Source organism: Alligator sinensis, unplaced genomic scaffold (genome assembly GCF_000455745.1).
Source record: "Alligator sinensis unplaced genomic scaffold, ASM45574v1 scaffold468_1, whole genome shotgun sequence".
Lineage (NCBI taxonomy): Eukaryota > Metazoa > Chordata > Crocodylia > Alligatoridae > Alligator > Alligator sinensis.
This window is the reverse complement of record NW_005842087.1, coordinates 1481685-1494307: the sequence shown is the minus strand read 5'-3', so window position 1 is coordinate 1494307 and position 12623 is coordinate 1481685. Positions and strand designations below refer to the sequence as shown.

The 12623-nt window shown below is 44.2% G+C and overlaps 1 protein-coding gene across 2 annotated transcripts in view; it reads left to right on the top strand.

Moving 5' to 3' along the window:
* PLA2G4A (phospholipase A2 group IVA) overlaps window positions 1-12623 on the top strand; it is a 128566-nt gene that overhangs the window by 105133 nt on the left and 10810 nt on the right. For both annotated transcript variants that reach the window (XM_014520083.2, XM_006023872.3), the window contains 2 exons: window positions 6680-6864; window positions 12286-12481. In XM_014520083.2, the coding sequence (XP_014375569.1) occupies window positions 6680-6864; window positions 12286-12481 (381 nt within the window). The remainder of the gene's footprint in view (window positions 1-6679; window positions 6865-12285; window positions 12482-12623) is intronic.

The following is a 12623-nucleotide window of genomic DNA, read 5'->3' as shown; positions in this document are numbered from 1 at the left end:
TCAGCAGGGCAACAATAAAATTCATTCAGACACATGCACCCAGGTTAACAGAGCACGTCTGAGCAGACAGGGTTATTCAGCATTTCCAGGCTGACACCCTCATGTGCCCTGAACTCAGCACAGGAACAGAGTATGTCTGAGCCAGGCCGGGTCAATCAGCATTAACAGGCTGACACCCTCATATGCTCTGGCTCAGCACTTTCCAATCTTTTGTCCCAATTGTCCTGGTAGTAACTCCCTTGATGAGCAAACCACACAGGACTTTTGGGCTTTACAGTGATCTTTGGCTTAGGTAAAAGTAGTGTTGCTGCAGAGCAAATGGGGAGGTTGAAGACAAGGAAGAGTAAATGAGGTTCAGAGACAGTATGGCAACCAGCTGGACCATAAAAGTTATTTTATTGCCAGGTATATGAAAATTTATAATGGCGCTAGTAGTAATAGCCATACAAGGAGAGACAAACATACAAAGCAGTTACAGTATTACACAGTTTCAATAGGGTATTTGGGGAAGTCTAGCTCAAGTTTGATCAGCAAAAGTCAGGTTTAGAAAGCTGTGCCTGGAGTAAGGGAGAGAGAGCGAGAGAGGGATTAAACCAAGCCTGAGGTTTAGAAAGTGGCCTTAAAACAGAGAGACAGAGTTGGGGTCTTACCAAGCTTGAACCGGTCGAGGTGTTTCTTGGAGCTTGCAGACAGGCAGAGCCCTCAGCATGATCAGTGAAGGTGTTCCAGACAGGAAAGTGGAACTGTTGCAGCATTTTGAATCCAAGCACCAGAACAGAGACTTGAGCTTGGGTAGGGTTTTTTGTAGGGAACCAGCAATGGCTCAAGGGAGAACACTAGATTTGTTTATGGGTAAACGATGACTTATATGCTGGATAATAGGACCTGATCACTCCTGGCAATGGGTGGCATTACTCTGAGGGAGCTCACAATGCAAACAGGCAGATTCAGTGTTTTGGGTACCAATAAAGGAGTCATTACTAGAACTGGTTTGATAAATGCTGAGCTAGATATGTGCAGATATGGGTTGATTAGCATTTGGAGTAGAGATCCCCCATCATGCAGTGCTCCCTTGCTTCTTTGGTCCCAGAGTTCAGTGTGGTCCTTGACTTAGAATCTTTGTTCTCCATTCTGAATACTAATGAAGTTCCTCCCTTTTCCATCTCTGATATAAATGGGACTAGGGAAGTTACCTTAATCCTGTCCCCCTTATCTGGAGAGGTTTAGGTGTGTCTCTCACTGCATCTTCATTGTCCTTTGTAAGTCCTTCTTCTGATCATTTCTGGTTCAGGCAGAGGTGGGGGGAGGGCGAAGTTCTTTGTGAGCCAGACAGGCTGGGTACTGCACCAGGGTTCCCCAGAACACAGAGCTGTCTGGTAACAAGTCCCCCCACTGATTGGGTGCTTGGGTTGAGTGAGTATCCCCATCACATCCTTACTCCATGGTACAGGGTCTAATCTTCAATCCATTGCAGCCACTGCATCAGTCACTTGATCCAGCAAACTAACAAAACCAGGCCCATGGGTGACTGGTGCTGCCTTAGTTGGGGGGGGCACATACCCCCCCCCAGCAACCAGTCAGTGACTGGGGGGGGGGTTCCCCACAGCCGATCTTGCTGGCTAAGGGGAGTCCCCCCATGGCCAATCCCACCGACTGGGGGTTATCCCTGCAGCCAGTCTCGCTGATGGGGGGTCTTCCCACGACCAATCGCGAGGTGGCCAATCACTATGGCTGCGGGATCTCCCACTCCCTGGCCAGCACTTGCAAGGGGGGCACCAATGCTTCTGCCTGCCCCCCCTGCCCATCTCCTAAGCAGCAAGTGCAGCTGGTCACACCTGGTCATCCCCTATGCATTGCTACTGACCAGACCAATTGCTAGTATAATTTGGAAGCCAGTGATCACCACAATGGAGTGAAGCAGGATATTCAAAAGACCTGTTGCATTGGGGCTCCACCCAAGTGAAGACTCCCACCAGGCGTGATGGCCTGTGTTTTTAACTGTAGCTGGAAGCCTAGAGATCTCCTGGTTGTTGTGTTGAATCTCAAGTTTGCCATTCTCTCCCAAAGTCCTGAGCCTTTGCAGTTCAGCTTGTAAAGAGGGATGAGTTAATAGTCTGTTGATGGCAGTGAGACCCATTCCCAGTGAAATGGGGGAAGTCTCTTTGTAAAGCTCAGGGTAAGCATTCAAATGTTGCATGGTCCATATAGGCATGTAAACTTAAGATCACAACTAACAATGGTGGTTACATTACAGAAACAGTGATTAATATAAGGCACCATGGGTTGAATCCAGTGTCCATTAATCAGTACAATATCACATCTTGTTCTCACGCACACACATGCTTTACCAACATAGGCAATAACAGATTCCCTTTCCTGGATAACATCGAAGGACCAGTGAGACTGATTTCCAAATGGTGGGAAGCATTCATCATGTTTCTCCAATGCTTGGTCTTCACAGAAGTAACCCAAACCATCATTTCTCCTACACCCTCTTACAATTCACTGTGTTCTACATGTTAACAAACCAGGAAACTGCTAACTGAAGATGTAAAGAAAGCAAATATGCTTAACAGATGCTTTGCCTCAGTCTTCACAAAAAAATTAAGCTGCAGCCTGACACCTAATAAGGATTATCTGGATAAGGAATGGGGCAAACGAGGGAGGAGAAAACAAAAGAGATGGTTATAGAGCTTTTGTTGGGTCTGAATGAATTCAAGTCAGCAGGGCCAGAAGAGCTTTATCCCCAGGTCCTGAAGGAACTGGCAGAGGAAATCTTACAGCCCTTGGCAATGATGTTCATGAAGTCATGGGAGACAGGCCAGGTACCGCAGGACTGGAAAAAATGAACAGTATACTACCCCTCTTAAATGAAGCCAAGAGGGATGACTCTGAGAACAACAAATCAGTTAGACTAACCTTAGGAAGTTACTGGAGTATATCCTAAGGAAGGCCGTTTACAAGCATATGGAAGAGAAAAGCAGCCAAGTTAGATTTATGAAAACCAAATGTGTCAAACAAATCTGATCTCCTCCTTTGACAAAGTAACTACTTGGGTAGGTAAAGGGAATGCTGTAGATATAGTGTCACGGGAAGATAGATTGAATCATGACTTTGTATCAGTATCAGGACTTTATCAAGGCTTTTGACAAGGTCCCTTATGACCATCTCATAAACAACTTGGAGAAATGTGGACTCAATAAAACTACTACAAAATGGAGCCATTGATAGATTTTAAGGGGATGGAAGGGACCTCGCAAGATCATTGGGTCCAGGCCCCCTGCACTAGGCAGGAAAGACAACTGGGGTCAAGTGACCCAGTGAGGTGACTGTCCAGTCTCCTCTTGAAGATTTCCAGGGTAGGCGATTGCACCACTTCTGGAGGGAATTTATTTCACAATCTGGATACCCTAATTGTGAAGAAGTTTTTCCTAGTGTTAAGCCTGAAATGGTCTTCCAGGAGTTTCTAGCCATTACTCCTGGTTTTCCCCAAGGGTGCCGTGGTGAACAGTTGTTTGCCAAAACCTTGATATAGTCCCCTGATACAGCAGTAAGCTGCCACCAAGTTCCCTCTCAGCCTTTTCTTTTTTATGCTGAAGAGACCCAAGTCCCTCAGCCTTTCCTTGTATAGCTTGCATTGAAAGTCTCTGATCATATGGGTGGTTCTTCTCTGGACTCTCTCAAGCTTTTCCACATCCTTGTTGAAGTGTGGCACCCAGAACTGGATGCAATAGCTGCAAGCAAAGGGTAGTTATTGATAGGTGCATGTCAGAATGGCAGGAGTTTCAAGTGACGTCCCACAGGGGTCTGTTCTGGGCCCAGTGATGTTGAACATGTTTATTAACTATTTGGATGATGGCATAGAAGACTTCTTCAGCAAGTTTGCAGGTGACATGAAACTGGGAAGGATTGTGAACACTTGGAGAATGCAAGCACAATTCCGAAGGATCTTGACAGAATGGAAAGTTTCATAGTTGGTAGGGTCAGAAGGAATCTAAGTAGATCATCAAGTCCGGCCCCCTGCCATGGGCAGGAAAGAATGCTGGGGTCAAACGACCCCGACTAGGTGATTTATTCAGCCTCCTTTTGAAGACCTCCAAGGTAGGAGCAAGCACCATTTCCCTTGGAAGTTGGTTCCAGATCCTAGCCGCCCTGACTGTGAAGTAGTGACTCCTAATATCTAGCCTGAATCTACTCTCAGTCAATTTATGGCCATTATTCCTTGTTACTCTCAGTAGGGCTTGGGGGAACAAGGACTCTCCCATAGCCTGCTGGTCCCCCTTGGCTAGTTTGGAGATGGCCACCAGATCCCCCCTCAGCCTTCTCTTGTGGAGGCTGAACAGGTTCAAGTCCCATAGCCTCTGCCCTGCTGCCCCCTGATCATGTCAGTGGCCCTCCTCTGGACCCTCTCGATGCTATCCACATCCCCCCTGAAGTGCAGCACCCAGAACTGGACATAGTACTCCAACTCTGGCCTGATCAGTATTGCGTAGAGGGGGAGGATCACCTCCTTGGACCTGCTCATGATGCATCTGTGGATGCACGACAAGGTGCGGTTAGCCTTCCTGACCACGTCCCCACATTGGCAGCTATAACAGATCACCCTTCCCAGCACCATCTTCCCTGTTAATCTGCGCCTTACGTGGGGCGCCCTTGGAGTCTGCTTTGGAGCTCTTATGTCCTGCCCTCTCCTTTCCTGCCACATCTTGATGGAAATTATTGTTGATGTTCTTGAAAGCGGGAGACTGCCTATTGTATTTTGTATGTTGGGATCTTTCACCTACATGGGCCTGACTCCAGTATTTCTCTAGCTAGGCCTTCCCATCCAAAACCCACCAAACAGGGTTTGACTCTGAGGCTCTAGCCTTTTCCGGTGTCAGGCGTTGTTACAATTTGGCCCCCTGGTCCTCAGGCTCTCCTCAGCCCTGTCTTGCATTGTGCCTTCACTGTCGTTTGGGCTCTCTATGGCCCTGACTCACACTGTGCCTCACTGGTGCTTGGGCTTTCCACGGCCCTGTCTCGCACAGTGCCATACTGGCATTTGGGCTTTCCACAGCCCTGTCTCGCACGGTGCCCTCTCTAGCTCTTAGGCTCTCCGCAGCCCTGTCTTGCTCTGCGCTCTCTCTTGTGCTCAGGCTCTCCACAGCCCTGTCTCGCTCTGTGCCCTCTCTGGTGCCAGGGTCGGTGCACCCCAAATGCTGCACCCTCTCTGGTGCCGGGGTCCCCATGCTGCCATGTGTCCCCTATGAGGCCTCCTCCATCCCCTAACAGACTCACCCAAGCCACCGATATTAGTCAATAATCAAAAAGGAAAAAATAATAACTGCCACCAGTCACTACGATCAAGCAAAGCAGCAGGTCAGCTTACATTTGCAGGCTTCGTGCTTCAGCTCCCGACCATCGGCTACAGTGCTTGTTGTGGTGCAGCTGCCATCTCTCCACAGCTTCGTAGTTCCCACCTTTGGACCGCTTACCCAGCTTCTCTGTGGAGCTCTCAGAGGCACTCCATCCCCTTCAACTGTTGTCCCCCCTACTGCCACTTTGCCCAGGGTTTTTATAGTCCTGCCCCTTCCGGTCAGCTGACTAGCTGGCCAGGTTCGGCATTTAACCCTTTCCTTACCAGCACTCTGTGCCCAGAAAGTTCTGGCCTTAAAGGGGTGGGCCTGCTTTCTGGTGACCAGGTTAGGGTTCCCTGTTACAGTGGCCCATGTTCATCTTGGAATTAGTAGCAACTCCAAGATCCTTTTCTGCCTCTGTGCTGAAGAGAAGGGAGTTCCCCAGCCTGTAGGTATGCTGCTGGTTCTTCCTCCCCAGGTGCAGTACCTTATACTTGTCAGTGTTGAAACCCATCCGGGTCGCATCCAGCCCCCCCTGTAACCTGTCCAGATCTAGTTGTAGCCTGTCCCTCTCCTCCAGCGTGCCCACTTCTCTCCACATCTTAGTGTCATTTGTCTTCTACTGTGTTAGGGGTTGTGGCCCCTTGAATGTATATTGACAACATTTTATAGAAGCAAGACATTTACTGCTGTGGTTCCCCTGTTTTACCTGTCTCAGGTTCAGGTGTTAGGACTGTGTTATGTCAGGGTTAACAGCAGTCTTATGTACAGTTCATATTATGTATTGTATAGGATGGTTTGGATACAGATGATCCTGCCTTAGACAAGGGGTTGGACTAGATGACCTCTGGAGGTTCCTTCCAGCCTTATTTCTCTGTGATTCTATGAATCTATGACATGCAGACACACACATGTATACATATACAAACATAGGAGCTTAGGCATCACAGAGGGAATACTGTATTCTTTGAGGCTTGCAAACTATACTATGTGTTCTGTAAAACACAGTGATGCCCCAGGACCATACAAAAGGTAGTATAACACCATGTGGCTTGTGTTAAATTAAGCCTAAATTCTAATTTCAGATGCTGAAACCTTGAAAGAATGTTTGAGCCAGTCTTAAAATGAGTAGTTAGAGGATTCAGACAACTCTTTGCTTTGTTTCTTAAGTGTTTTGTTAAAGTTGTCTTTACTATATTTTATAGACATAAGCATGTTTTGAAAACTGGTAATTTAATCACAATATGCTGAAGTAAATTACCCATGCTTCGGAAATAGTTGAAAGGACTTATCTTGAGTTCTGTTCTTAACTGGCATTGGGTTTCTGCATTTGTTTTCCTTAGATCCTGATGAGTTTGAAAGGATATATGAGCCACTGGATGTGAAGAGCAAAAAGATTCACATAGTAGATAGTGGGCTTACATTCAACTTACCTTATCCTCTTATTTTACGACCTCAGCGAGGAGTTGATCTCATCATCTCCTTTGATTTTTCTGCAAGGCCAAGTGACTCCAGTCCTCCTTTTAAGGTAAGTAAACTAACCATTTTTCAGTCTGTGATACTAAATTTAAGGCATTTTTAAATTTTTTTCTTAATTATATTGGCAAACCTACATCTTGGTCTTCCAAGGCCTTTGGAACCTTTCAGCCCAGAAATACTTGACAATTTTGCCAAATCTGGGTTTCCTCTTAACCCAATATCCTGTTCACATGACTCAAAACTGATTGTATTGGAACTAATACAATCCTGTTCATGTTCACGTTCTCAAAACTGATTGTATTGGAGCTAATTAGACAGCTGACATAAAGAATTCAAGTGGGATTTGCCTTTTGGGAGGGAAAAAAAAAACTTGCTTTCAGAAATCCCTAACCTGCCTTTTATAGAAGGCTTTCCTAGACACTGAACCACACATTTGGATCCTAAACTCCGTGTTCTGTTGCCTCTGATTGTGTAAATTAAAAAACGTTTATTATCCATCAAACAAATTATAGTTATGCTATAAACTATATATAGTAATAACAAAAACAAAGTGTCAGAAATATATAAAAAATACTGTACCTAAGTTCCATGTTATACAATAAAAAAAATGTCAATAAGCAAACAGACAGACATATGGACTGCTACTGTAATTCTGACTTTCACTCGGAAACTTTCCTGTTTGTAAGTACACCCTGGCCATGTTTAGACAAGACTCTTTACTGTGCAGTAGGCTAATCTACTGCACATTAAGGTGTCACCATGTAACTGTGCAGCAGCTTGCTTGCGGGTGGGTCTACATGAGATGCTATTGCACAGTCATTACTGCACATTTATTTAGTACTTGCTAATACATGTTTATTTTGCAAGTACTAAATAAATACACAGTAACTCAAGTTATTGTGCAGTATTGCCGGCAAACATCTTTTAAGTGACGCTACCACGCAGTAACCTAATAATACTGTGCAGTAGCATATTAGTACTGTCCATGCTGTGACGCACTACTGCACAGTATTTTTTGGCTCCCATGCAGTTAGCATCTCATGTAGATGCTCCCACTTTGCAGTAAATTAAGCTAATGCACCATTTTCTACTACCTATAGGTAGTAGATTAATTGCACATTAGCTATTGCAATAGTGCTCATGTGGATGCTGGCCAGGAGTAAATTTGCTCCTAGTCAGCCACACCAGCAGGGAGCCATAGGGAAAGGGGGCCCCAGCCCTAGTGTTGTTCAGTTCTCTGTCCCCAGTCCTGGTGTTGCTCAGCTCTGGGCTCCACCAGGGGATAGGAGCTGATCAGTTCTGGGACCAGGATTACTCTCTGTACCCCTGACACGGCATTGGTTCCAGGAGCCAGGAACCAATAAGTGCCAGGGCACTCCTCTCTGTCCCAGCATTTCATGGCTCCTGGCTCTCCCTTGGAATCCCTACCCAGCTGGGGGCCCACTGGCAGCTGCTCCATAAGTGAGAAAGCTCCTAGCAAGCCCCAGATGATTCCCTGTGCAGCTGGGGCCTCGCTGGCTGGCAACTGCCGCACAAGTGGGACAGCTCCCAGACAGCCCCCTGCTGGGCAGGGAAACCCCACTGGGCACCAGGCTTACTGGCAGCTATGTACCCCCGACGTGCAGGTGACTGGGAGAGCTCTGCCAGCTGCAGCAGCAGCAACTGTCTCCCTGACTACAAAAAAGTGATTACTGATCAACAATGCCTGATAAACATTTCAGGGGTTAAATGTTTGGAAATTTAAGGAGTATAATTGTCTTGACTTAGAAGGTTTTCTTTAGAGCGATTCCATCTTTGTTTTTTAATATCCAGTTCCAGTTAGATTTTCTTTTCCCTTTGCCATACTTACTACTTTAAGACAATGAGATTTCAGAAACAAATACATTTCTATGGTATGAGAACAGATATTGAGGACTTGATCTAACTTTTGTTGAAGTCAGTGCAAAGGCTGAGAATTAAACAAGACTTTTTTAGAACAGTCCTCAAAAATATGTTTTTATTTTATCTTCCAGCTCTCAGAGGAAGTTTTTTTTTCCATTAATAAGTAATAATGTTGATATTTATGATGTAACAAACACCTAGTTCATGCTTGACATTTTATAATATAAAATTTAGCATGATAGACTTGCATGGATTTAGGTGGGTTTAAAAATAAAGGCTACATGCCTGTAGGATTAATGGGATATCTTGCAAAAACAGACAGCAGCAGCAATGGTGATGATAATGATGATCATGATTAGGTAACAGGAAGTCCACAAAATGGATTAAGTGGAACCTTTCAAAAGTGGATCATATATTGTGTTACAATGGAATATCAAAAAAGTGACCCAGCCCAATTAAGGTGAGGTTTAGGGTAAGAGTTATGGAGGTTTGTGAACCAGTGGGTATAATTCCCATTTACTTTAAGCCCCTTTTTACTTTTCAGTACTACTATAGCTTTGCATACATATTCAGATTCCTTTTCCTATTACTATAATGAAGTAATTTGGCCCCAATATAAATAAAAATGAGGCCCTGTATGTACACTTACATAAACAGGCACTTAGTGGACTAGCTGTAATTCACAGCTTTGTTTGGGGAAATGAAAATAGAAATGACCATTAATCTTATACACAGCAGTTTCCCAATCATGCCAGATACAGTGTGAGAAAGTTCCAAGTTTATTATAGTTGCGTGTTGTAATTGCGTAAAAGGTGGTTGATGTTTAGTTGACTTTAAGAATGTTGAAGATTAATGCACGTTCACATTACTAGCTAGAAGGAAGGTCATACTTGGGATATGAACCAGAAGTTCCTCTGGTTCTGGTCTAGCTTTATTCCTCTAGGGGTGGGGAAGTCAGGGGGCTAAAAATAGCTCCTGGTCCCCCAGTCCACCCCCTTGTGGAGCCCTCTTGTCTCATCAGTCCTCCCCACCCCCCCACACACAGACCCCATTGGCCTCCCAATCTCTTTGTGGACCCTGGCTGCCCCAGATTCCCTGATCTCCCTCACAAATGCTGTTTGCCCACCTCTCCCCGATTCACCCCACAGACCCCACTTACAATCTCAATTCCCTGCAGACATTTCCTGTCCTCATGATCCTATCCACAGGCTCCACTCCCCGCCCCCTCCCTCACCGCAATTCCTGACTTGCCCCACCTGCTCCCAAATCCCCTGACCCCCCCCAGTGGACCCTGCTTGCCTCCCAGACCTCAGACTCAGCCGGCCCCCTGATCCCCTCAACCCCTCCCATGACCCCACCTGTCCCCCCAATCCTCATAAACCCTCCCCCACTAGCTCCCACATTCCAATTTGCCTTAGATTGGGTGGCCAGTTTTAACTCAATCTAACCTCCCCATAACCTCCCTGAATGTCTGTACACAGCCTACATACTGGATGTGTCTGTATGGTGCATGCCAGTGCTTTGATGAGACATGCCTCCATGCACATTAGCTCCTGAACTGCATGCAATGTAGCTGCCTTTTTGCACCGATGTACACATTCTAGAGAACTCTACCAAGTGGTAAGATTATTGCCATGTGAGTGGCACCACATGAATGTGGCTATATTACAGATATGGAAGATATTGAATTCAGCCATCTGAAATGGAAACTGTACAACATGAAAAAGAGTTGGTCTAATAAAAGATATCAAATTCACCCAAGGAACCATCAAATTCACCCAAGGAACCTTGTCTGGCTATATTACAGTTTAATCTAAGGGTAATCTTAGGTGCTATTTTATCACTAGTAGGTTAAACAAATTCAGGACATCCCTAAATTTAGCATGGGCCTCCCCTATCTCAATACCATACTTCCGTTTAATTGATTACATCCAGCAAGGATTTTTTATGGTAGAAATACTAAAAAATTAGTATTTCTAATTTTTTAGAAATTAAAAAATTTCTAAAAATTTTTAGAAAATTTAGCCAGTGTGAAACTATAATGTATAGACAGTAATTTCATGTTGATTTTTTTAGCCTGCCTAACAGAACACAAACCAAAATCTTCACTGGCATTTACACACTGTATTACTCCATTTACTTTACTGGCAAGGCATAGAGTGTACGTCAATGCAAGTACTTGGCCTGTGTCTGCAAAAAACAGAAATGGTTTTCTGTCTCCAAAAATAGTGAAAGCTGCTGGCTGATGACCATGACTGTACTCATGCTTTGTTATTTTATATCCACTGCCATTTTTATTCTCTTGTGCGTCCAAAGAGTGTAGTATGCTTAAATATAGACTATCTTCCTCACACACCCTTATTACATGCTTTTTAGTCATTCTTGGAAAATAATCTAATTTATTAAGTTGTCACAAGAGAAAAGTATTGGTTTTCAGGTTTACATCCTTTGTTGAATCAGGATTTTAAATATTATTCTGTTTTGTGACGTGATTCTGTAGACATAACAACCTATGGATCAGTGTTTACTAAATCTCGGTGGTTTCCATAGTAGTTTGCTCTGTTGCAATAAAAAATGTGGATGTTTTGTTGCTGCTGCTGCTATTTTTGTTGCTGTCAGGCCTGCAAATTCATCCTAAAATTTGAGACTCAAGCTGAAATTACTCCTTCCTCTGAATCTTCACCAGTAAAAAAAAAAAAAAAAAAAAAAAAAAGATAATGCAGGCAAAATTAGGCACATAGTTACAACTGATTAGCCTTGCCATTTTCAAGTAATGCCTTTTGCATCATCTCTTGAACCTCATGATCTTCACCAGGTTTACTCAAGTGTAACTGATTATACAAACTATTCTGTTGGGCTAAGTACAGACAGTCAAAAATTCAGAGGCTGAAGCAATTCAGTCTTCACAGGTTAGTCCAAGCTGATAACCAACTGAACAGACATTCATTTTGATTCCAGAAATGCAGCCACATTCCTGCCATGGCTTGGACCAAAAGTTGCAGGGAGCAGTAGAGAACACGTCTCTGCTTTACTGGAGCAGACAGTTTGGGCCAAAGGTAGCCCACCCACCCTTTGAGGGTGTGGCTTGAAGGGGAGGTGCAAAGCATCCTGGAATGCTGGGGGACTGTGAGTTAACTGGAATCTGGAGGGGATCTGGGACAAAAGTTCAATAAACTGATTTAACCTAAATCAATTAAATCTAATACTACATTCATCCGGGTTTATCTTAAACTGGTTTCTGCTATTTTGAAAACGATTGATGGGTACTGAACTTCTGTTGTGTTACAGATCCAAACTGGTTTCCAATCACTTATACAGGTTTATGTGTAACTTCTGCCCTTAGCCTTGATGATACCCATAAGAAAGTAAAATTTTGTTCTCTGTCTTTGTAAATTGTATGAGGTTTGCAGGAATAACAGGAATACAGTGTATTTTAAAATGTACTTCTAGTGGTATAGTCAACAGATATGACTCCCATCCCACCCAAGGAACAGTTTTGAGCAAGAAAATTTTATATAGATATTTACTGTAGACTGTCCCCTGTTACAGTACCTGTCTGTAAACATCTGAACCTGTTCTTCCTTCTTAGGAAATTTTGCTTGCTGAAAAATGGGCCAAAATGAACAAGCTTCCTTTTCCAAAAATAGATCCAAATGTGTTTGATCGAGAGGGCTTGAAGGAGTGCTATGTTTTTAAACCCAAGAACAGTTCTTCAGAGAAAGACTGTCCAACCATCATCCACTTTGTTCTGGCAAACATCAACTTCCGCAAATACAAAGTTCCAGGTAAACTAATAATACCTGGCAATAAAGCCAGTGTCCCAGGAAATCCATTGGTATATTTATTTTTATATATGCTTGGAATGTATCAAAACTACCAGGAAATCACTTCACAGTGGCCATTAATTTCCAAAGCCCCATAGGGAAA